At 43.8% G+C, this 25,666-nt stretch overlaps 1 protein-coding gene across 2 annotated transcripts in view; it reads right to left on the bottom strand.

The window, feature by feature from the left end:
• Positions 1–25,666, bottom strand: part of LOC134578204 (carcinoembryonic antigen-related cell adhesion molecule 19-like) — a 53,755-nt gene that overhangs the window by 5,759 nt on the left and 22,330 nt on the right. For both annotated transcript variants that reach the window (XR_010086074.1, XM_063437224.1), the window contains 3 exons: positions 24,433–24,511; positions 18,154–18,504; positions 12,844–12,946 (listed from right to left, as the gene is read on the bottom strand). Coding sequence is in view for 1 of the 2 variants with exons in the window: in XM_063437224.1 (XP_063293294.1) it covers positions 12,873–12,946; positions 18,154–18,504; positions 24,433–24,481 (474 nt within the window). In the remaining variant the exon portion in view is untranslated. The remainder of the gene's footprint in view (positions 1–12,843; positions 12,947–18,153; positions 18,505–24,432; positions 24,512–25,666) is intronic.

Below are 25,666 nucleotides of genomic sequence, written 5' to 3'. Positions count from 1 at the left end.
GAGACTGCACTCCGCTCGCAGTACTCACCATCCAGCCGTCCGCGGTCCCCTCCTCCTCGTGGGCTCGGCGAGTGGCATCCTTCCAGCATCTTCCTCCACGTCCCCCAGCGGCAGCATGCATGACGCTGCACGCTGGGAGACCGCCCAATATATTACACGCCGGGGTCAGTCACCTGACCCGGCGTTAAAGGCACAGTGCCTCAATCACAGTGGGAGGTTTAGATATCTCCCACGTGTGATTGTTAATTCTGATTGGAAATTATCCAATCAGAATTAACCTTATGGTTTAAATACGTACCTTTCCTGTTCCTCCCTGCCCTGTTGTGGTCTTTGCGGCTAGTATTGCTACTGAACTTGTGTTTCTGGTTACGTACTCTCTGGCTTGTTAATCTGACTTTGTGACTTTCTCCTACCATTTGACCTCGGCTTGTTTCTCGTTATTCTGTCTTCTGGTTCCCCTTACTCAGCTTGTCTCCTGACTATTCTTTGTGTGCTTAGCCTGGCCACTCTAAGGTCCGGTACTGCACCTTTTCTGTGTATGTGTGTGTGTGTTAGCGTGTTTGGTTCCCAGAATCGTGACATTACAACAGGGCCATAATGGAACCTGCTGACATCCCACAGCTCCTAGTTAATCAGGAGGCTAGAATGGATGGTTTAGACCACTGTATGGATCAGTTTGCTCAAGTTATGCAAACCATACTGGCTCGTACTGCACACTTGCAGCCTGCCATTCAGGAGGCTGCTGCTGCTGTGCCCGAACCCATTCCCACTCAGGGGCGGACTGAGAACACTCAGGGCCCCCGGGCAAAATAAATCAAGGGCCCCCTTACAGGCCCCACCCATACTCCGCAGCAAGCGCCACCCATGTCCCGCCTCCATGCACCGCCTCCAGCCACACCCTACACAATCTTTAGACACAAGGAACAAAAGTGCAATAATCCCTTCAAGGCCCCAGTAGAGACTACAATTGAGGGCTAATGGGCCATGGAGGGGGGTCTTTCTAGCAGAGGCTATCTCAGTGTCCTTTAGAGAGTGTGTTAGAAAGAATCCCCTCCAGGGCCTATTAGAGACTACAATGGAGTCTAATAGGCTTGGAAGGGGGTCTTACTAACAGAGGCCATCTCAGTGTCCCTGCTGGAAACAGTCGCCTCCAGGCCCCAGTAGAGACTACAATTGAGGGCTAATGGGCCATGGAGGGGGGGAGCATTCTAGCAGAGGCTATCTCAGTGTCCTTTAGGGAGTGTGTGAGAAAGAATTTCCTCCAGGTCCCATTAGAGACTACAATGGAGTCTAATGGGGCCTGGAGGGGGGTCTCTCCAACACTCTGGTTCCTATTTACAATATAGCAACACAACATAGCTCGCTGATACCTAGGTCAAGTTGGCTCCTCTTACCTTAATTTCTGTTGCTGGCTGGCAGTCTGTGGGCTTGCTAGAAGGCTGTGGGCTTACTGGCTGAGGCTGGCAGGCTGTGGGCTTGCTGGCAGGCTGTGGGCTTGCTGGCTACTGCCGGCAGGCTGTGGGCTTGCTGGCTGTGGCTGGCAGGCTGTTGACTTGCTGGCTGCGGCTGGCAGGCTGTGGCTTGCTGGCTGTGGCTTGCTGGCTGGCAGGCTGTGGCTTGCTGGCTGCGGTTGGCAGGCTGTGGGTTTGCTGGCTTTAAGCCTAACTGGTGGCCTGTGGGCTGGCTGGCTGTCTACTGGCCAGCCTGTGGGCTGGCTGGCTGGCCAGCCGGTGGGCTGACTGGCTGGCCAGCCGGTGGGCTGACTGGCTGGCTGGCTGGCTACTGGGGCACTCGTAGATTATTTAAAGAAATAATCCATGCACAATAACCACTACTGCTCTGTGTAGTCGTTATGGTGCCAGGAGGGCCGGGCCCCCCTCCCAGAGTAAGTAGTCAAACCGTTTAAGAACAGTTTGACAACTTACCTGGGGTCTGCTGGGATATGAGGCTGTAGTAGGGTATAGGAGCAGTGGTGCAATGTGTAAGGGGTGCAGTGTGTGTGAAAGGTTCAGTGTGTGTGAGGGGGTGTAGTGTGTGAATGTGTAGGGTGTGTGGGGAAATGTGTGTACGAGGGGGCTGTGTATGTGTGTGGCAATGTCAGTATGGAGGGCTGTGTGTGTATGGGTGGGCAGTGTATGTGTGTGTGTGTGTGAGGCAATGTGTGTAAATGTGTATGGTGTGTGTGGGGGCAGTGTGTGTGTATGGGGGGCAGTGTGTGAATGTGTATGATGTGTGGGGGCAGTGTGTTTATGGGGCTAAAGTTCACTCTCACCACTGCGACCACTAGGTATACCTGGTGGTCACAGTGTTGAGAGTGAACTCTAGCCCGTAGCTCCAGGGCTAGAGTTCACTCTCACAAGAGCCGTAACGTTGCCGTGGTAACCGCGGCAACGATCTGTGCTCGCGCAAGAAGGACCCAGAGGAGCTGCAGGCTGAGCTCCCGGGTCCTCTCTTCCTCCCTCCCCTGCCGGCTGCCCGCACGGTGCCTGCGGACAGGGGAGGGGGCAATTGCCCTCCTCTTACTCCCCCCTCCCCTCTTCTTACCCCTCTCCCCCTCTTCTTACCCCCTTCTTACTTGCACTCTCTTCTTACCCCCTTCTTACTCTCCCCCTCTTCTTACTCCCCCCTCCCCCTCTTCTTACTCCTCCCTCTTTTTACTCCCCCCCTCTTCTTACCCCCCCTCTTCTTACCCCCTCCCCCCTCTTCTTACTCCCCCTTCCTCTTTTTACTCCCCCCTCCCCCTCTTCTTACTCTCCCCTCTTCTTACCCCCCTCCCCCTCTTCTTACTCCCCCTTCCTCTTTTACTCCCCCCTCCCCCTCTTCTTACCCCTTCTTACTCCCCCCTCCCTTCTAACTCCCCCCTCCTCTCTTCTTACCCCCTCTCTCTCTTCTTACCCCCCCTCCCTCTCTTCTTACCCGCTCCCTCTTCTTACCCCCTCTCTTCTTACCCCCCTCCCTCCTCTTACCCCCCTCCCTCTCTCTTCTTACCCCCCTCTCTTCTTACCCCCCTTCTTACCCCCTCTCTTCTTACCCCCCATCCTCTCTCTTTTTACCCCCCTCCCTACTCCCCTCTCTCTTTTTACCCCCTCTCTCTTTTAACCCCCTCTCTCTTTTAACAACCCCCTCTCTCTTTTAACCCCCCTCTCTCTTTTAACCCCCTCTCTCTTTTAACCCCCCCTCCCTCTCTTAACCCCACCTCCCTCTCTCTTTTAACCCCCCTATCTCTTTTAACCCCCCTCTTTTAACCCCCTCCCTCTCTTAACCCCCCTCCCTCTCTCTTTTAACCCCCTCTCTTTTAACAACCCCCTCTCTTTTAATCCCCCCTCCCTCTCTCTTTTAACCCCCCCCCTCTCTTTTAACCCACCCCTCCCTCTCTCTTTTTACCCCCTCCCCTATAGCGTGGCCGAGCTGCTCTCCGGTCCGCGGTGCCGGCCGGAGTGATAGGAAGGTGCACACTGAGTGTGCACCTTCCTGTCAGTCCGGCCGGGTACAGGAAACAGAAACTCCTGTTCCGCGCGGACCGGAGAGCAGCTCGGCCACGCTACAGGGGAGGGGAGGTGAGAAGCTGCAGCCAGCTGAGCGCTCTTAAGAGAGCACTCACGCGGCTGCAGCATTTAAAGGGGCGGGCGGGCCCCCTGATGGCGGGCCCCCCTCCCGGCCGGGCACTCGGACCATGTCCGAAGTGCCCGACCGGTCAGTCCGCCCCTGTTCCCACTCCAGTACCCGTTCCTGCTCATGTAGTTCATATGACGCCGCCACAGCGCTACAGCGGTGACCCAGAATTGTGTTGTGGTTTCCTCAACCAAATTGACATCCATTTAGTGATGAATCCACGTTCCTATCCCACTGACAGATCTAAAATCGCTTTTTTGATAAACCACTTGTCTGGGAGAGCTTTAGCATGGGCCAACCCCATGTGGGAGAATACGTCTCCTATGTCCTTTGCAGATTTTCTGACAGCTTTCAAACGCACGTTTGATCAACCCGGTAGGGTTGCTTCTGCTGGCAAAGCTCTGCTTAGGGTCCGACAGGGTAACAGATCTGTAGCGGATTACACTATCGAATTCCGCACTCTAGCAGCTGAAGTGGTTTGGAATAATGACGCCCTCGTAACAGCCTTTCAGGAGGGTTTGGCCGCTTACATACTGGATGAAATAGCATCCAGGGAATTGCCTGTTCTTCTGGATGATGTTATAGACTATATGTTTATTATTGATAACCGTTTTAGAGAGAGGCGTACTCAAAGACGGCTGGATACACGGGTGTTACCTGCTCTACCCAGTACTGCATTACTAGCATTACCCGCTCCTAGGCAACCATCCCCTGAACCCATGCAATTGGGTGCTACTGTCAGGGTACCTGAGGCCTCTACCTCTAAGGGAGGTAGAGACTTGGTGGTTTGCCCGTCCAGGCGAGCTGTTTCCTTCGTTCCTCGCGGTTCATCCAGTCACTTAAACACCGGCCGCGAGGAATCCACGTCCTTTTCTAGCGGGACGCTCAATACGTGACGTCATGACGCTATCACGAGCGACCTGTCACTCAAGTGTCCGATATCCAATCGGTACTTGTCAGAGGCGTGATTACCATCCAGAGCCAGGGTATTTAAGCTTACTTCTCACTTCAGCTCATTGCCCTGTCGTGGTTCTAGCTTGTCTAGTCACTCAGTGCTCTGGTATTCTAGTTTGCTCTATTTGGTTTTGACTCGGCTTGTTGTACTACCCTGCTTCTCTGTTATCCCTTGACCCGGCTTGTCTCTCGCTTATCTGTCTTCCCGTTCCCTCGACCTCGGCTTGTCTCTGACTATTCTCTATTACTCTCGGTACGTTAGTCCGGCCATTCTAAGGCCCGGTATACGTACCTTTCCACTCTTTGTACTCTGCGTGTTGGATCCCTGTCCCGATCCTGACATTACGACAGGGCCAATGGATCCTGCAGGTACAAACAGTCAGCTTGGTTCTTCGGATCCCAGGTTTGACGCCATGGAGCATAGGATGGATCAGATGGCTTTGGCACTACAGGCACTTTTGTCTCGTGCTAGTAATCCACCTGAGGAGACACGTACTCCTTCTATCTCTCCTGCAGTCTCAGGTCTAGAGGTAGCCACTGTAGGTGCTTCTTCCCGTATTACCCCACCAGTACGTTATGGCGGGTCACCGGAGAAGTGTCGTGGCTTTCTGAACCAGATTAGCATCCATTTCGAATTACAACCCCGCTCTTATCCTACAGATAGAGCGAAGGTTGGATTTGTTATTACTTTACTCATTGAGAAAGCTCTGAGATGGGCCAATCCTTTATGGGAGAATGATAATCCACTAGTCTATAATTATAATGCCTTTGTAGCTGCGTTTAGAAGAACTTTTGACCCTCCTGGTAGAAGGGTCAATGCAGCTAGATTACTGTTGCGCCTTAGACAGGACAATCGAACACTTGTGGATTATGCACTAGAGTTCAGGTCCTTGGCGGCAGAAGTTAAGTGGAACGAACAGGCTTATATAGATGTGTTTCTGAATGGGTTATCAGATGTAATTCTTGACGAGGTCGCTACTAGAGAACTCCCTGAGAGTTTGGAGGATTTAATTTCTTTTATATCTCGTATTGATGAACGCTTAAGAGAGAGGCAGAACACTCGAGATAGGACCCGTAGACCCTCCTTTAAACTAGCGCCTACCTTTCAAAATTCTGAGTTCGAGGACTTACGTATTCCTGAACCTATGCAGATAGGCAGTACTCATCTCACAGAGAGGGAGAGACAGTACAGGAGAAGGGAGGGTTTATGTATGTATTGTGGAGTCAGAGGTCATTTACGCCTAAACTGTCCCAATCGTTCGGGAAACGCTCGCACCTAAGTTTCTCTAGAGGACAGGCCTTGGGTGTTTCTACTTTGTCCTCTATTCACAACTACAAAGAGCTCAGGCTTCTGTTACCCGTCTCTTTAAAGTGGGAGAAGGGAGTAGTTAAGACTATGGCACTAATCGATTCTGGAGCTGCTGAGAGCTTTATAGATCAGGGTTTTGCTGCCAAGCATGCTATTCCATCCCAGTTAAAAGAGACACCACTGGCTGTTGAGGCCATCGATGGTAGACCGTTACTTGAACCTGTTATTTTCCATGAGACCATACCGATTAACTTGACTGTTGGCATCCTACATAAAGAGGACATATCCTTACTGCTCATTTCTTCTCCGTCTATTCCCATAGTCCTGGGGTACTCCTGGTTGAGGAGACACAACCCTATTATTAATTGGGAATCAGGGGAGATAGTTTCGTGGGGACAGAATTGTCAAGAAAAATGCTTGCGGAGGGTCTTACCTCTCGGATTAACCAACATATCGGCTAACTCTGACAATCCTACAGAGACACAAATTCCGCCTCAGTATCTAGATTTAAAGGCAGTATTTGACAAAAAGAAAGCCGATACCTTACCCCCACACAGGCCCTTTGATTGCAAAATTAACCTACTCCCTGGTACCATGCCCCCCAGAGGTCATGTATACCCATTATCTACGAAAGAGAACTCAGTTCTAGAGGAGTATATTCACGAGAATTTAGACAAGGGATTCATCAGGAGGTCCTCCTCCCCTGCCGGGGCTGGATTTTTTTTTGTTAAAAAGAAGGATGGTTCTTTGAGACCTTGTATTGATTATCGAGGCTTAAATAAGATAACCATTAAAAATGCCTACCCGATTCCCTTGATCACCGAACTCTTCGATCGTTTGAAGGGCTCTACAATTTTCACCAAGTTAGACCTCAGAGGGGCATATAACTTGGTGAGAATCCAGCAGGGACATGAGTGGATGACGGCATTCAATACTCGCTATGGCCACTATGAATATACGGTTATGCCTTTTGGGTTATGCAATGCACCAGCTGTATTCCAAGATCTGATAAATTAGGTTCTTAGGGAATTTCAGCAAGATTGCGTCATTGTATACCTAGATGATATACTTATACATTCTAGTGAGATTGAGACTCATCACAAGCAAGTCAGGAGGGTTTTGCACAAGCTTCTTCAGCATGGCTTGTACTGCAAGTTGGAGAAATGTAGCTTTGATCAAACCCAGGTAACCTTTCTCGGCTATGTGATCTCTGGGGAGGGATTTAAGATGGATCCGGATAAACTCCAGTCCATTCTAGAGTGGCCTTTACCCAAAGGTCTTAAAGCCGTACAGAGATTTATTGTTTTTTCTAATTATTATAGGCGCTTTATTAAGGGCTATTCTTCAATTATCGCACCTATCACTAATATGACCAAACAGGGGGCTGATACTAAGAATTGGACTACTGAAGCTCTTCTTGCGTTCAAAACTCTCAAGGAGCTTTTCGCTTCCGCTCCAATTTTAGTTCACCCCGACACTTCCCTGCCTTTTCTACTTGAGGTAGACGCATCAGAGACTGGTTTAGGTGCTGTCCTATCTCAAAGGTTGGGTGTTGATAAACCATTACATCCATGTGGATTTTTCTCTAAAAAATTGTCCGGTACTGAGAGCAGATATGACATTGGTGACAGAGAATTACTAGCGGTTATCAAGGCTTTGAAAGAGTGGAGACATTTATTGGAAGGTACTTTACATCCTGTTACCATTCTAACAGACCACAAAAATTTGTCTTATATCGGAGAGGCCAAGCGTTTGTCCTCCAGGCAGGCTCGTTGGTCGTTGTTTCTTACCCATTTCAATTACGTTCTGACTTACAGACCTGGCTCAAAGAATTCTAAAGCCGATGCGCTATCTCGCCAATTTGAGCCTTCTGCTTCAGTTGAACCACTTGTGTCCTCCATTGTACCCAAATGCAATATTATTGCTAATACCAGTCTTAAAATTCATTCTCCGCTACTTGACCAGATCTTGAAGTCACAACATCTAGCTTCCGGAGACACTCCTGAGGGAAGAAACTTTGTTCCTCCTGAACTTCAACTGGAGCTCTTACGATGTTTTCACGAAAGTAAAATAGCTGGCCATCCTGGTATTCGCAAGACATACTCTCTGATATCCAAGGATTTCTGGTGGCCTTCACTTCGAAAAGATATTGAGGAGTTCGTTGCAGCTTGTGAGACTTGTGCCAAGACTAAACTACCTCATGCTTCTCCATGTGGCCTGTTACATCCCTTGGACATTCCTGAGAAACCTTGGTCCTGTTTGTCCATAGACTTTATCGTGGATTTACCTGCTTCCAAGAGACAGACTGTTATTCTCACGGTGGTGGATAGATTTACTAAGATGGCCCATTTCGTGCCATTACCTAAACTTCCGACTTCTCCTGAATTGGCGGAGATTTTTGCGAGAGAGGTTTTTCGCCTACATGGGATTCCTTCGGAGATTGTTTCTGATAGAGGTTCTCAGTTTGTCTCACGTTTCTGGAGATCCTTTTGTTCTCAAATGGGTATCAAATTGAACTTCTCCTCTGCCTATCACCCTCAGTCTAACGGAGCTGCTGAACGTACTAATCAAAAGATCGAACAGTATCTGCGTTGCTTTGTTTCCGAACACCAGGACGATTGGGTCGGTCTGATTCCTTGGGCGGAGTTCGCACACAATAACCTTGTTTGTGATTCAACTCGCTCTAGCCCTTTCTTCATGAACTATGGCTTTCATCCTTCGATTTTTCCTTCGGTTTCCTCTTCTCAGGGGATACCGTCGGTTGATGATCATGTCGCCAACCTGAAGAAATTATGGGATCAGACTCGGCAAATTCTGTTACATAGTTCTTCGTTGTTCAAGAAACACGCTGACAAACATAGAAGAGCGGCTCCTGTTTTTGTTCCTGGGGATAGGGTATGGTTGAGTACTAAGAATATTCGCCTAAAAGTTCCATCTATGAAATTTGCTCCTCGCTACATAGGTCCTTACAGGGTTCTCACTCGTATCAACCCGGTTGCGTATCGCCTTGCTCTGCCACCTGCCTTACGCATTCCTAACTCTTTTCATGTCTCCTTGTTGAAACCTTTTATTTGCAACAAATTCTCCTCTAAGGTCTCCTCGCCTCGTCCTGTTCAGGTGGAGGGTCGGGAGGAGTACGAGGTCAGCTCCATCATTGATTCCAGAATTTCAAGGGGAAAATTGCAATATCTGGTCAACTGGAGGGGATATGGTCCTGAGGAGAGGAGTTGGGTACCTCAGGAGGATGTTCATGCTCCCCGTCTCCGCAGGGCGTATCACTCTCGCTTCCCATCTCGCCCCGGTTCCTTCCGCCCGGTGGGCGTATCTGAGAGGGGGGGTACTGTCAGGGTACCTGAGGCCTCTACCTCTAAGGGAGGTAGAGACTTGGTGGTTTGCCCGTCCAGGCGAGCTGTTTCCTTCGTTCCTCGCGGTTCATCCAGTCACTTAAACACCGGCCGCGAGGAATCCACGTCCTTTTCTAGCGGGACGCTCAATACGTGACGTCATGACGCTATCACGAGCGACCTGTCACTCAAGTGTCCGATATCCAATCGGTACTTGTCAGAGGCGTGATTACCATCCAGAGCCAGGGTATTTAAGCTTACTTCTCACTTCAGCTCATTGCCCTGTCGTGGTTCTAGCTTGTCTAGTCACTCAGTGCTCTGGTATTCTAGTTTGCTCTATTTGGTTTTGACTCGGCTTGTTGTACTACCCTGCTTCTCTGTTATCCCTTGACCCGGCTTGTCTCTCGCTTATCTGTCTTCCCGTTCCCTCGACCTCGGCTTGTCTCTGACTATTCTCTATTACTCTCGGTACGTTAGTCCGGCCATTCTAAGGCCCGGTATACGTACCTTTCCACTCTTTGTACTCTGCGTGTTGGATCCCTGTCCCGATCCTGACAGCTACGGGGTTAACTGAGGCTGAAAGAGCGTACCGTAGAAGGGAGGGGTTATGCCTTTATTGTGGAAAGAGGGGGCACCACTGTAATGCCTGCCCTAAGGTACAGGGAAACTACAGAACCTAAGGCCTCGAGAGGGGTCGGCCTCGGGTGTTATGACTTTGTCCCCTCATGTGTCCATCTCCAGACCGTTTATTACGGTTTCTCTTTTGGTCAATAAAACCACTATAACAACTAAAGCCTTGATCGATTCAGGTGCGGCAGACAACCTTATGGATGAGAACTTTGCCAAAACCGCAACCTTGACTTTGATCCAAAAGGCCACACCTTTGGCCGTTGAGGCCATAGATGGTAGACCGCTTGAGAAACCTCTGGTAACCCATGAAACCCAAGAAATAGTTATGTCTGTGGGTGCTTTGCACAAGGAAAGGTTAACCTTCCAAATAATTGACTCCCCTACTGCCTCCATCGTTCTGGGTTTTCCCTGGTTAGTTAAACACAACCCTGTACTTGATTGGGGTTGTTTAGATATACTCTCCTGGGGGGAATCTTGTCAACGAGACTGTATGGCTCATGTACGTCCTGTTTGTTCACTCAATGTGCCCACGGCTAAACCACTTTCTGTTTCTGTCCCTTCTGTATATGCAGACCTTGCATTGGTTTTTGAAAAAAGGGAGGCAGATAAACTACCTCCACATCGTGAGTATGACTGTGCCATAAACCTGTTACCGGGTACTATGCCTCCTAGGGGTAAGGTCTACCCTCTTTCTGAGAAAGAAAACCAGATCATGGAGGAGTACATACGGTAATCCTTAAGTAAAGGTTTTATTAGAAGGTCCTCCTCTCCTGCTGGTGCTGGTTTCTTTTTTGTGGCAAAGAAGGAGGGCGACTTGAGGCCATGTATAGACTACAGGGGTCTGAACAATATAATGATTAAAAACGCCTACCCTATCCCCCTCATCACTGAGTTGTTTGATCGTGTTTAAAGGTTCTAAGTTCTTCACTAAATTAGACCTCAGGGGGGCTTATAACTTCGTCCGTATAAAGGAGAATGACGAGTGGAAGACAGCGTTCAATACGCGCAGTGGGCATTACGAATATCTGGTCATGCCTTTTGGACTGTGTAATGCTCCTGCTGTGTTTCAGGACCTCATAAATGATGTCCTTAGGGATCTATTGCATGTCTGTGCCGTGGTGTACCTTGACGACATACTTGTGTATTCTCCTGATTTGAAGTCACACCATAACCATGTTAGGATGGTGCTCAAAAAGTTATTACAGAACGGACTCTATTGTAAGTTAGAAAAATTTTTATTCGATCAGACCTCTGTGCAATTCCTTGGATATATAATTACTGAACAGGGTTTCAGTATGGATCCTGCTAAATTGGAAGCCATACTGTCCTGGCCACTTCCCCAAGGACTGAAGGCTATCCAGCGTTTTATAGGATTTGCCAACTATTATAGGAAATTTATAAAAAACTTTTTCATAATCTCAACACATCTGGTTAATAATTTTATGTCCTTCTCTGAGTCTATTAATTCATTTAATTTAGCTACTGAAGATGACTTTGATATCCTGCTGAGGGAGCTTTGTAAAAAGCTCCTAATCCTAATGAAGTTAAAAGTCTGTGCATTTGAAAGACCATATATTCTCCTAATCTCGGAGAAGGGAAGAATCCTACCGTCTTCTAATATGTCTGCCACTTTTTTGATCCCCTTCTCAATCCATTCTGTTGTATCCAGGTTTTCTATCCAGACCTCTAAGCCTTTAAAGGGCATAGCGGGTAATATTTTGTTTTTTAAATCCAATTGATTTTTAAACTGGACCCAAAATTTTACAAGAGGTTTTGTTATCATGTTATCCGTGGTACACCCTATATTTTTATTTCGTTTTTTTTCTCTTATAGGCCACATTAGATCTACATTGTTATAAGGAGTAGTAATATCTTCCCCCTATATTTCAAACCAATTTTGTGAAATTTTATCCTGTCTAATTAGTGGAAGGGTATGAATTAACTGAGCCGCTTGATGATATAGGAAGATATTTGGAAAACCAATACCTCCTTGCTTATATTTCATATACAGAAGATCCTGTTCCAATCTGGGTTTCTTCTGAAGCCATACATAGTCTCTAAAAATCTTATTTATAAGCTTAAGTCGTTGGGGCTGCATCTGAATCAGAATCATCCTCAATAGATAAATAAACCTAGGAAAAATATATGCCTTAATAAAATTAACCCGCCCCCACCAGGATAGCTGCATAGAGTTCCAGTGTTTTAACGATTGAGTACATTCTTCAATCAAGGGGATTACATTAGCCATCATTATATTTTCCGGATTTTTCACTATATTGATCCCAAGATAAACAAATCCCTTTTTTTCCCACCTAAAGGCAAAGTGTTCAGATAAATACTGATAATCTGCCTCTTGCATATAGAAGGGCAATACCGACGTTTTTTGAACATTAAGTTTATAATTTGAAAGGCGGCTATATTTTTCGATTGCCTGCATAGCGGCTGGTACTGATTTGTTTGCTTTAGTTAGCATTAACAGTGTATCGTCCGCATATTGGCATATCTTAAAATGTTTATCTCTTTTTTTTAGCCCTGTTATTCCAGCATTTTTCCGTATTTCATATGCCAGGGGTTCGGCTGTTAAAATGTATAGTAATGGGGATAAAGGGCAGCCTTGACGGGTGCCATTCGATACCGTAAACCAATCAGACTTAATCCCCCCTCCCACAATCCTGCTAGATGGCGAGGAGTAACAGGCCAGAATTGCCGGGATAATCCGCCCTGAAAATCCGAAAGCCTTCAGAGTTGATTGCATGAAATTCCATCCTACTTGGTTGTTAAATTTGGCTGTTGCAGATTTTTTAAATCTTTTTTTCAGAAAAATGGTTTGGTGTAGCTGAATTTTTCAAAGAGGCTCAATAATAGAAAAAAAAATTTTATTGTTTAGATTGACTTCATTAAGTATATGTATAAATAAGCAAACGGTACTTGGGATTAGGTGTGTATGTAAAAGAAGCTCATCACTTCTGTGTGTAATGCAGTCAACTCTCTTACCTCTAGTGGTATTCTCCAGTGTTCTGCTGTTAGATGAATATTACTACTTGAGATAAAATTAATAGACTGTAAAAGGACAGTGTTACGCCAATGGAAACATTTCCTGGAAAAATATAAAATAAATAATTTTAGAAAAAGTACAACTTATCAAGCAATGGCAAATTGTGAGCGCAATTCAGCTTAAAGGGACACTATAGGCACCCAGACTACTTCATCTGAATTAGTCTGGGTGCCATATACCCCTCTTGTAAATTAATAATAATAATGCCATGAAGTGGACTGGGTGATCCTTGTTTTAACTCTGCAATGTAAAATATTGACTTTGTGCATGAATAGCAATGTTTACATTGCAGGGTATAAATGCCTATATTTAATGTCACTATGATAGCCCCAAGAGGTGCTTCTTCCAAAATAGCTAAGTAAAACTTAAAGGATCACTATAGGGTCAGGAACACAAACATCTATTCCTGATCCTATAGTGTTAAAACCACCATCTAGCCCCCCTGGGCCCCTCATGCCTCCATAAATATAGGAACAATCTTACTGTATTCAAGCCTGAAGCTGTGACTCTGCATGCTGTTAGGCTAAAAAAAGAAAAAACAGTCTGCTGACATCAGCAGAAGTGGTGGCCTGATCCAATCATAGTGCTTCTCCATAGGATTGGCTGAGACTGACAAAGAGGCAGATGAGGGGCCGACCCAGCATGATTCAAACACAGCCCTGGTCAATCAGCATCTCCTCATAGAGATGAATTATCAATGAATAAAAGTCCACTGCATGCAGAGGGAGAAGTTACTAAATGTTTAGATGCATTTTAGGCAGCCATGACCCAGGAAAGATCTCTAACAGCCATCTGAGGAGTGGCCAGTGAAGTTATCACTAGACTGTAATGTAAACACTGCATTCTCTCAGAAAAGACAGTGTTTACAGCAAAAAGCCTGAAGGTAATGATTCTACTCACCAGAACAAATTCAATAAGCTGTAGTTGTTCTAGTGACTATAGTGTCCCTTTAATTACTTTTATCAAAAGGTCTCAGAGACCATCTGATTGACACGGCTTGGTGTTTTGCTATGGGAAAGCATTTGGATTGGTGATTTCTTCCATGGAAATGGTATGGCAGTGCAGGATTGAGAAAAGGTAAGTGATATTGCTATTTTTCCCTCGGACAAAGAGCCTGGGAACCTAAATGACTAACAGGGCCCTATAGTGTTAGGAATACACATTTGCATTCATGATGCTATGGTTTTCCCTTAAATTTGGCTGTTTCTGAATACTTAAATAAGTAACATGTTTAAAAATAGTAAAAATGATGCAAGTGAATTTTCCGCCTTTTGGTTGCATTTTATTTTTTTACCACTATCGGGGTAATTTGCTAAAGAGAGAATTCAAGGTGAATTAAAATTTAAGTTCAACATTAAAGGACCACTCTAGGCACCCAGACCACTTCAGCTTAATGAGGTGGTCTGGGTGCCAGGTCCTTCTAGGGTTAACCCATTTTTTCATAAACATAGCAGTTTCAGAGAAACTGCTATGTTTATGAATGGGTTAAGCCTTCCCCCTATGTCCTCTAGTGGCTGTCTCATTGACAGCCGCTAGAGGCGCTTGCGTGCTTCTCACTGTGATTTTCACAGTGAGAGCACGCCAGCGTCCATAGGAAAGCATTATGAATGCTTTCCTATGTGACCGGCTGAATGCGCGCGCAGCTCTTGCCGCGCGTGCGCATTCAGCCGACGGGGAGGAGAAGAGGAGGATCGGAGGAGGAGAGCAGGAGGAGATCTCTCCGCCCAGCGCTGGAAAAAGGTAAGATTTAACCCCTTTCCAGAGCCGGGCGGGAGGGGGTCCCTGAGGGTGGGGGCACCCTCAGGGCACTCTAGTGCCAGGAAAACGAGTATGCTTTCCTGGCACTAGAGTGGTCCTTTAAGGCAAGAGGAGCTGAATGGCAAGCATAGCTGTTTTAAATATTTTTTCCAGTTGGGCTATTTAAGGGGGTAAGATATAGAAGCTTGATTAATAAGGAAGGGAGAACCAAAATACATATGGGGATAAGGAGACAGGAGGGAGAGAAATATGACTCCTACAATATCAGGGTCAAATAGGAAGTCTATATTTGCTAGGAGTAGTCCTCCCTGAATTATACTTGATCAAAAATAATATCTTAACCTAAATGATATAGGAGGATAAGTATAAAAGTCTGAAAACCCAATATAAACACAGCTAGAGGATAGGCAGGTGATTTTTTTATAATTTTTTGTTAGTGTTTATGATGTGTCGATAAACTTTTGATTTTGTAACAGTTAACTCTAATATATCCAAAACCGTGGATCCTGACTTTCTGTTTTTGGATCCATTTTCTCTGTTCCTTCACTGATACCCTTATCTGTTCTGTCAGCCATCGCAATATCTGGAGCCAATAACCCCCATCCTGACTGTTACATCATGAACTGCCAAATATTGCTAATACACTATAACTACCCCTTAACACAGTCAAAACCAAACCAATGTTGTATACTGCGGCAGCCTTTTGTCTTACTTTCCATTTCTACTAGATTGTAAGCATTAGACTAAAAAAGCAAAAAAAGGGAACATTTTTCGACATAGTAAAATGTTACTCAAAAGGGTTTCCTGGAATCTAGATCCTCACCATCATGTAGCCCATGGAGCAGCGTAGCTAAGGGGAGTGGGCCTTGACATTGCCAGGAGACAGGCCATCTAGGGGTCAGTGGTTTGGGATGGGCCTAAGCATATGGAGTGGGGTGGAGTTATAAGGGGAGTATAAGTAGTGGTCATTTTAGATCTAAGGATCACTTTTAATCTAAAGTTACACTTACCTGTCGTTGTCCCACCCACCCTCCCTTTGCTTTCAGGTGTTTCCCGTTTGGTCACGGCGGCGGGGGATGGAGAGTAAAGTTGGGGGGAGAAAAGAGTGAGATGGGGGAAAAGTTTAGAGTTCAGGGCTAATAGGTAGGCCTTTGGACTGGTTTGGTAGGTTTGAGCTCGTAGGTAGCTCCGAACCAGGGTGTGTAGGGGTGTCTCGGTATGCCCCTACACTGGTGGTGCCCTTTGGTGGCAATGGATGGTGCCCTTCGGTGGCAATGGTCATGTTTCAATGTTAAGTTAAAGGACCACTCTAGGCACCCAGACCACTTCAGCTTAATGAAGTGGTATGGGTGTCAGGTCCAGCTAGGGTTAACTAATTATTTTTATAAACATAGCAGTTTCAGAGAAACTGCTATGTTTATCAATTAGTTAAGCCTTCCCCTTTTTCCTCTAGTGGCTGTCTCACTGACAGCCGCTAGAGGCGCTTGCGTGATTCTCACTGTGAAAATCACAGTGAGAGCACGCAAGCGTCCATAGGAAAGCATTATGAATGCTTTCCTATGCGACCGGCTGAATGCGCACGCAGCTCTTGCCGCGCGTGCGCAGTCAGCCGACGGGGAGGATCGGAGGCGGAGAGGAGGAGGAGAGCTCCCCGCCCAGCGCTGGAAAAAGGTAAGTTTTAACCCTTTTCCCCTTTCCAGAGCCGGGCGGGAGGGGGTCCCTGAGGGTGGGGGCACCCTCAGGGCACTCTAGTGCCAGGAAAACGAGTATGCTTTCCTGGCACTAGAGTGGTCCTTTAATATGTTACAATGTTTGGGTATTATGTTACGTGGGGGTGGGTCATTGTCAAAGAGTTAAATTGTAAACTACTGTGGTAATTGTGCAGGCCAACGTGGGCCTGATGTTAAAAATGACCTTTATAATTTATGTTAATAATAAATAAAAGCTGTGATATACTTTTGCCAAAGCCCTGGTGTCAGTGTCTTTTATTGTAATGGGTATTGGTGGGGGGTTTTGTGCATATGCCGACAAGGCGACTGTGCACCTGTCATGACAATCCCCTCCTCCCCACCCCGTTTTGATTTCTACCCTTTTAACATTTATTATTTTTCCTTTTTTTATTTTAATTTCTCACTTCCTTCCTACCCTTTAAGGGTTGGTCAAGTTATACTAAATATGTAAAAATATTAAAATGCTGGATGATATACAATCTTCCTTGACGTTGTCCAGATGCCAAGTTGACTACAAATGGAACATTGAATGTAACATAATACATCATTGTCATATGTTTTTTTAATTATCTGTATTGCCCGATTTACAATCACAAGTAAAGAATGGAAAAAAAAACACTGTAAACGTGGGATTCTAAGCTGACACACGATCCCCTCTTTATTTTGTACTGTTATTTATATGTACTTTATCAGTGGCAGAACTAATATAATAAGAGAGGGAAAGGTTTTTGGGCCCCTCTATAGTGCAAGAGCGGCCAAAACGTGGATCCCCATCTGCCATATAACTCTAACGATGCTATGGGGATCTACCAGAGTTGTATTTGTGAGCATTGTTTGTTCATTTGAGAATAAGCATGTTTTTGCATAGAGTATATGTGTACATATAAGTGTGCATTTGTATGTACTGTTGCCATTGGAATGCAGTAGTGTACTTGTGTGTATTGTTACATTTGAAATCAGGGGTGTGTTTGTATGCAGTGTTGACTTTTAAATGCAGGTGTACTTTTGTGTGTAGTGTTGGTATGAAGGGGTATTTGTATATAATTTTAGTGTTTTAATACAGGGATGTGTAACATACACATTAACACACAAATATACACATATAAACAAATCTGCATGCACACACATGGATACACACCCACACACAGATATATGCGGACACTTGACACATGCGGACACTGTGACACGCGCACAAACACACCCTGACACACAGATGCACACCCTGACAAACACATATGCACGCCCTGACACACAGATGCACACACTGGCCCACACTCACAAATACACATACCTGGACACATTAACACTGATATATACACATACATGTCATTTTTAATATGTGCAGCCACCCTCTTACTAGCATATCTTTTGTGTGCAGAAAGGTGGCTTGATTATGGTCCTGCTGCTGGCTCAAGTGGGAGCAAGTGTGGGTTCTCTTCTTGCTCCTCTCCCCCCATGCTGCCTGAGCTGGCACCTCCTCCCTCCCACACAGTGCTCTCTGTATATATGTGGGAGAAGAAGACCGGTTATCAATTGCTCCCAGTATCGGATATTACACGAACCCGGTCGTGCTCTTAAGGCACGTGTTCAGTAATACCCACTGGGTGGTCCTAACTGCATGGGCCGGTCGATAGGCCTACAAAGCATTGGGACCCTGTATTGTATAGTCATCACCTCCTCAGAAGTAAAGCTCTGCAGAATTTGTTGACTCTTTAGGATGAATAATAGTGTAAGATACGAATATAAGATAAGTGCACTCACCATTCACAGCCAACTTTACAGACTGTTGTTGTAAAGTATCAGTCTGTATCTGTACAGTGTATTCACCAGCAATTTTGCCACTTAGATTTCTGATCAATAAAGAGCCATTTGCTAGGCCACTGGCTTCAGGAAAATACTGAGCTCCTTCTGTTTGTGGGTTGGGGAGAGAAGGAATAAAGTTTAAAATTTGGCTTGGAGCACTTGGGCTTGTTCCTTTATACCAGGTGAAGCTTCTTATTGTACCACTGACACCAATGACATTCAGGATGACATTATCACTGACTTTTGGTTCCTTGGGTATTAGCTGAATGTCAATTCCAGCAGTCTGAGTCACCAACAAACCAAGGAAAACTGAAAGAGGCACAGGAGAAGGGTTATAGATATGTTTTGTGCAAAAAGAAAGAGAGATCAGTTTAAACAAGGTTCTATAGTAGATTAATTGTACAATTAGAATATGTAGACGAATGGTAGAAAATTAGTTACAATCAATAATTTTATAATCAATAATAGAATGGCAGGGATCTATCTCTATAATACTGAAACTTACATGTTTTTTCACTAAAAGAGAATTGTCAGTAATTAAAACGGTTTTGTTTATGAGTAGATTAACCTCCAATGTTTCCCTAGTGAGGAGCATACTGTCTTGAAAATAGCAGAAATTTTCAACAGAAAATAGTGCTTAGATCAGGCCTCCCAAATGTCTGGCTTTTTGGTAAAACAGTCCAGTCCCTATTTTAAGGTACTATCCTGCTGCATCCATTTTAATGCCCTTTTCAGGGTCTGCCCACTCACCAAATTTGGGGAGTGCTAAATTTTGTTTGGGCTAAATAAAAAAAAAAAGGTAAATACAGTACACAGGTCTGAAGTCTACAATCTATCCTAGAATTGTTGATTACAGCTGTAATTGTAGATTATGCTAATGGAGTGTACATACAATCTTAATTTTAGTTACGACAGGTGGCGAGTATTTTGCATAACTTTCTGTACTCAAAACTCCAGCAGCACAGATCAATCATATAACTAACCAATGAAATGAAAACAAAGTAACATTCTCTATACAAAGCCCTGACAGTCCGAACTTCTCCTCTTTCTTTAAAGCGAGGTAGTTAGAAACCAAATAGAACTGGAACAAGAAAGTTAATGGAAGAACTGAACACCAATTCCAAATGGTTCCGAAAATAAATTCTGCAAGTAGCGAAGAGACCATCAGAGTCAATAAAAGATGTCAAAGAACAAACTGAAAAGAACAGAAATAACTTAAAGGCAATGGTAATGGCTTCATGTCAACAAAACTGCGATAAGCATGTGCTATGCGATATTAACAGGCAAATAGGTCAATTATGAATCATAACAGGACAAAGCATGAAGTACATAAACATCAGAGATATAGGAAACACCCACTGAAGGGGGTATGTGCCCACAAGAGAGATGGCTGCTTAGGGGAGTTATTTCCTCTCTAATTAAAAAACTAGAAATGAATATTGATAATGAAATATATGCACTTTCTGCACATTAAATATTAATGTTATTAAGAATGTTAACAATTTGAGAAATGTAAGAAACGTATTTTTATATTAATCTTATATTAATTCTCTATAGATTTACAGAAATTGCATACATTTTTATTGACCATATTATTTAAATTTTTGTATTCATTATGGATAGTGTTAAGAATAAGTATGAAACTGTTTACTAATATGTACCTATGTGTGTTTCTCTTTTTATTCCCTTCTTTTATTTTTCTATTATGTGCTGAGCACAATCATGCTTGTAAGAAAAAGGTGAAATATGTATGTATTGAAGTTAGGATGGCAGGGAGCGGCGAACGGACCTGGTTCGCCGCGTCATTTCCGTTTCTTGCTTGGGGGAATGTGCCCACAAGAGAAATGGCTGCGGTGGGAGTGGAAGTGACGCGGACGGCAGTACCGTGCAGATCCTGATCACGCTGATGAAAGTTAGGTGAGGTAATTGACCTCACAAGAAGCGAAATCCGGATTGGAGGACGGGATGGAAGGAACGCCCACTGGATAAAGAAACCGGCACGTTTAAAAAGCAGTCAGAAGACAACGAAGATACCGATTGAAAAAGCCCCCATAGTGTGGGTGAAACGTGTCTCGGGACTGGAGCTAACCATTGGGACACTTTGTTACCTTATATAGAAGCAACTGGATACTTTCATCCAGAAATTTGACGGTGCTCTATAAATAATATAATAATAATAATCTTTTGATTTTATGTTTAGATTTTATATTTAAAGTTGCAATAAATGTATGTTTTTTAAACAAAGTTCCATCAGCTTCCAACTTCCTGTTGCTGCTAAAGAAGGACAGGTGACCCCCTCCAAAGGCACCCAGGTCTATCATCCAGAGCCAGGTTCTCATTGGCTCAGGAAAAGGTGAGCACAACCATAACCACTGTGTTTCTCATTTGGGTTGAAACTTAATACACTGGGAAGCTTTCCTTTTTTTCTTTTGAGGAAATCCATTCCAGGCAAAAGGGTGCAGTGTCTCCATACGACATTACTGTGCAAGTGATTTGAGCCTGTCCCTTTGAGGCTCTAATCAATGTGAGTTTGACTATTTAAATTATCACCAAAATACACCATCACTTGTGGATTTACACTATATTGGGTTTTATTTTTTGTTTCCTTTATATATATTGATATACATCTGAGATCTAACACTATTTTAGGGTAAGTGTATACCTTTAGTGCTCCACTCACTTGATTAGTAAGGTCTGGATGTTACATCCAGATTGTACTAAGCTCACTTTTGGTTCATTACTATAATTAGTGGGGATAAGAGAGTATCCACTAGAGTGTGTAGCTGCTTATTTATAATTCAACTATACTTGTAAGCGCACTACACACAGTAACCACCGATCTGTGTGTTTTGAGAAGAGACATGTATCCATCAAGTTCAGCCTTCCTCACATCCGTTTGAAGCACTACCAATTTTGCAAAACATCCTTCTTGACCAAAGAATGGCAGTCAGTTTGTATCCTTGGATCAATATGTCCTGTGCATATTATACTGCGCCTTTGGAAAACAATGTCTGGATTTCCTCGTCTATGAAAGCCTTGTGTTCTTTGGAGACATGAAGAGGGTTGCATGATGTGATGTAGCCCTGTACAATCTGTAGAATCCAAGCATCCGATTATATGACTTCCCAATCTTCTCAGAAAAGTTACATAGTTGTCGGCTCCTTAGTGTTCAAGAGCTCAGAGTTACTCCTCAAGAGGGACTCTCTTTGTCTCTCAGTATACAAAGCCACATTAGTATTTCCCAGCATACAAATGGAGCGTTTGGCCTATTCACGTATATCACTTGGGTCGAGCTGGGTTTCTTATGACAGTGTTAGGACTGCGAAGTAGAGTATATTGGCTAAAGGACCTAGAAGGTCAAGCAGTTTATCATGGGTGCTCTTTAACCCTTTTTCTATCCCTTTACATGGGTCAGGTCCCTTCCGGCACCTAATTATCATGACCACCTGTTCGAATTCTGGCGTGACTGCCATTTTATTTTATGGGAGTACACCTCGCGGCCTAGAAGCTTTTTTTTTTTTTTTTTATCCAGAAATGAGCTAACAAAGCCAAATGCATGAGTAGGCTCTCTTCTGAGGACTTCGGATGTCTGAGGGTCCTGGGATCTAATAGTGGGCAACCCTGAGCATCCAGAAAAAAATCCTCACTGTCCTGCGGATAAGAATCCCGGGTGTCATCTTGTGGTAGGGAGCATTCCATGAACGACTCCTTAACATATCTGACACATCTTGTCAGTGATGCTCATCATCCAAAATGGAATTGTTGGCGTTCCACTCATTCAACATGTATAAAGCTGATGGGGCTAGGCACCAGTAAAGTTCAGTTGTATACACTGTATACCACCCTCTTTAGATTGCCAATGGTATCATTGGTGACAGTGGCATAAAGTACATAAATTAAGTAAACACCTCCATCTGACACCTTTGATATGGTAGATAGTGTGAATCAGCAAGGTATACAGGTAAAGGTGCATTTAATTAATTATTATTATTAGGACTCACCACTCCCAGCAGGTTGAAACAAGCGGCTAATATATGCAAGGGATTGGTACTCTTAATATGAGTAGACGCTGGTAGTCTCCAGTAGTAAAGGGCTCTCACCCCTGTAGAATACCATAAGGCATGTGGCCAGGATAGGATATGGGGGCTCACCCCAAGTGTAGCAGGGAGCTCACCCCTGCTCACAGTTGCACCAAGCAAACTGAACTACCAGGCATGATAACTTCTTCTTTCAGTGCAAGGCAAAGCAACTACAGGGAATAATATACAAGCAAGCAAATGCAGGGTAAATTACAGGGAGTAAAACCCAGAGAGGCCTAATGACAAACTAAAGCAAGCAAATGCAGGGCGTAATGTCCAGAGGCCTAATGGCAAACTAAAGCAAGCAAATACAGGGAGTAAAATCCTGAGGCCTAATGGCAAAGTAAAGGTACAAAAACATGACAGGGCTACGCAAAACAGTGGGCATGACAGCTGGAAGGGCAGCATAGAGTATAGGAAACCTAAGGAAACACAATGAAAGAGATATAAGTGTAAATAGATGTACACATGAATCATACAGAAAACAGGAGCAAATACTGTGACCTGTGCACAGCAGGAACAGCAAATAAGGAGAAGTTTGGACTGCCTTATAAAGAGAATGTTACTTTGTTTTCATTGCTCGATTCTGAGATTGATCTGTGTTGCTGGAGTTCTGAGTAAATAAAGTTATGCAAAATACGAAGCCTCCTGTCATCTGGTAAAATCAAAATTTTTCAACCACCATTAAAGACTTTCAACTGTTTGCAATGAACAATCAAATAAAAGCAATTAGTTAAAAAGTAATTAAAATTGCTCAACACAATGAATGCTTCAAGTGGTTTCCCCAAATTCAACTGAAAATGCAACTTATAATGACTTATCCAGTCTCAAAACTATTCATCCCATTGAATAGAATCCCTCACGACAGCACAAATATGCAAAACAGGTGTTGTCTCAAGCACACATGATGCAACTAATCAAGGGCTTCATTAGTTGCACCAGGTGTGTTTGAGCTGGGACACTAAAAATACCTGACCTGACAAGTGTTAGTGGCAACAGGCACTGAGGTTTCAGGCACATACTAAAACGCAGAAGGTTTCCATGCCAGAACTCCAAGACGTACACCACTACTGACCCAAAAGCACATAGGATTTTGTTCTGTGAATGAGTGATGAAACAAAACTGGAACTTTTTGGCCCCATGGATTAGAGTTATGTCTGGAGGAGGAAGAATGAAGCACATGTTGAAAATAACACTCTGCCTACAGGTGAGCATGGTGGTGGCTTGATGATGTTCTGGGGCTGCTGAGCATCATTTGGCATTGGAAACCTGCAGTATGTGGAAGGCAAGATGGATTTATTGAAGTAACAGGAAATCCATGGAGGAAACATCACGAAGAAGCTGAAGCTTCGACATCATTAAGCCAACAAGACAATGATCCCAAGCATACTTCAAATTCCACCAAGGCTTGTTTTCAAAAGAAGTCCTGGGAAATTCTGAAGTTGCCCTTGAAAATCTCTGATGGGATTTGAAGAAGGTGGTTGCAGCACGCAAACCCAAGAATATTACTGAACTGGAGACTATTGCTCATGAGCAATGGGCTAAGAGTCCTCAGGAACACTGTCAGAAGCTGGTGTCTGTCTCATTTACAGCAGGTCATAACAGCAAACAGGTGCTCTAATAAGTACTAAAGATGCTTTCCATGAAGTGGTTGAATAATTTTGAAACTGGAGAAGTCATTATAGGTTGTATTTTCAGGGGAAAACCACTTGAAGAATGTGTTTTGTTGAGCTATTTCAATTGCTTTTGTTTGATTTGTTCATTGCAATCAGCCAACAGTCAGTAACATTTGACAATAAACCTGATTTTCAATGGGGGCTTGAATAATTTCAATTGCAACTGTATACAAGTAGTGATAGTGAGTTTTATATATGTGTAATGGGAGAGATTATGGGTATTTATCAAGGTGTTCTGTTCTAAAATGTGGTGCTAAAATGTAAAAGGTGAGAAGTCATCAATAAAAGATGCTATTGGTTCCATTGGTTTCCATGGTGATTTAACAACTTTTTTAATACTTTAGACCACTTTTTTACAACAGAACACGGATAAATCAAAATTGTGAGAGATATTTTAGCAAATTGTGAATACATAATATTTACTTGGTTGGTTTAATATGTGTTTATTTTGTGGCCTTTGTGAATATGTATAGACAGCTCACCTATAGGAAGAAACCCAGGGAAAACTCTGATGCACATTTTACAAAACATTTCAGTTCCAAGGTTCTTTCAGACAGTAACCTAAAATAAAAAAGACACATAGTAAATGGTCTCATAAAATATGCAATAAGGACAGCCCCAAAACTTCTTTTTTTTTAAAGTCCTTGTATTTATGCCTGTTTATTATTGGATTTTTCATGAAGGTTCTACTCTCCAACATTTTGTCATCCTTCTCTAAAATGTTGTTCTCTCTAGAAAAATGCAATTTTAGAACTGGAATTATGTCATCCATCATAATAACCCCACAAAGACCTGAGGCATTTTTATCCAATTTGAGCATTTTTAATCTGTATTTGTTTGATAATAATCTACCTCATTATCATTTAGTGTATATATTGTTTTAAAAGCCATTAGATAGGATGTTCATTTAACTCACATAATTAAAATTGTCCCAAAAAACATATTTTTATGAGGAAGGATATTTATCTACGGGTACTTTGACAATTTTAAATAGTACATTTTAGCACCAAATCATCTAAAGTTTATAGCAATATTTTGTTTTTCACACACATATATACAAATCATTATTGCTGGGTGCACCTCCCACACCCATTACAACAATAAAACCACAAATTAGCTTTCATCTACTACCATTTATATTATACGCCCTCTGCTATCCTCCGACAGTTGATATTCCTCTTTTAATGCACCCTGCTAAAACTGCTCCCCTGTGTGACCCTGTTAGACCCCCACTGCCCCACTGGAGGGGTTGTATACATAATGTGGGTCATTTACAAATACATGTAATGAGGCCACTTGGCAGAAAACTACCTGGTATTTAAAAAAAAAAAAAAAAAAAAAATTACAAAATTCCAGGGTCCAAAGAAATAATCTGCATTTAAATCAAGAGAAGGTCAAATTTTATGGTGGGCATTTAACCCCTCTTTTCTTATGCTGCAGAAGCCTATGGTAAATACATTGCTCTGAAATATCCTAAACTGTACACAACACTCATTTGTATAGCACCAAATTATGATAGTGTCAGAGTCTTGCTTTCATTCTCTGTTAAAGAAGCCTATTTGCATAAAAAATGGATAGAAAGAAAGACAGTGAGCGAGCGAGAGAGACACACACTCCCACATACATATGTAGCTCTTCTCTGGTTTTCTACCTCTGAAGGAGTGAGGTCTGCAGAACACAGTCTCAGAGATATGCATGTAAAGAGTTAATTGCTCT

This window comes from Pelobates fuscus, chromosome 11, assembly GCF_036172605.1.
Source record: "Pelobates fuscus isolate aPelFus1 chromosome 11, aPelFus1.pri, whole genome shotgun sequence".
NCBI classification, from domain to species: domain Eukaryota; kingdom Metazoa; phylum Chordata; class Amphibia; order Anura; family Pelobatidae; genus Pelobates; species Pelobates fuscus.
This window is presented reverse-complemented; position numbering and strand designations above follow the sequence as displayed.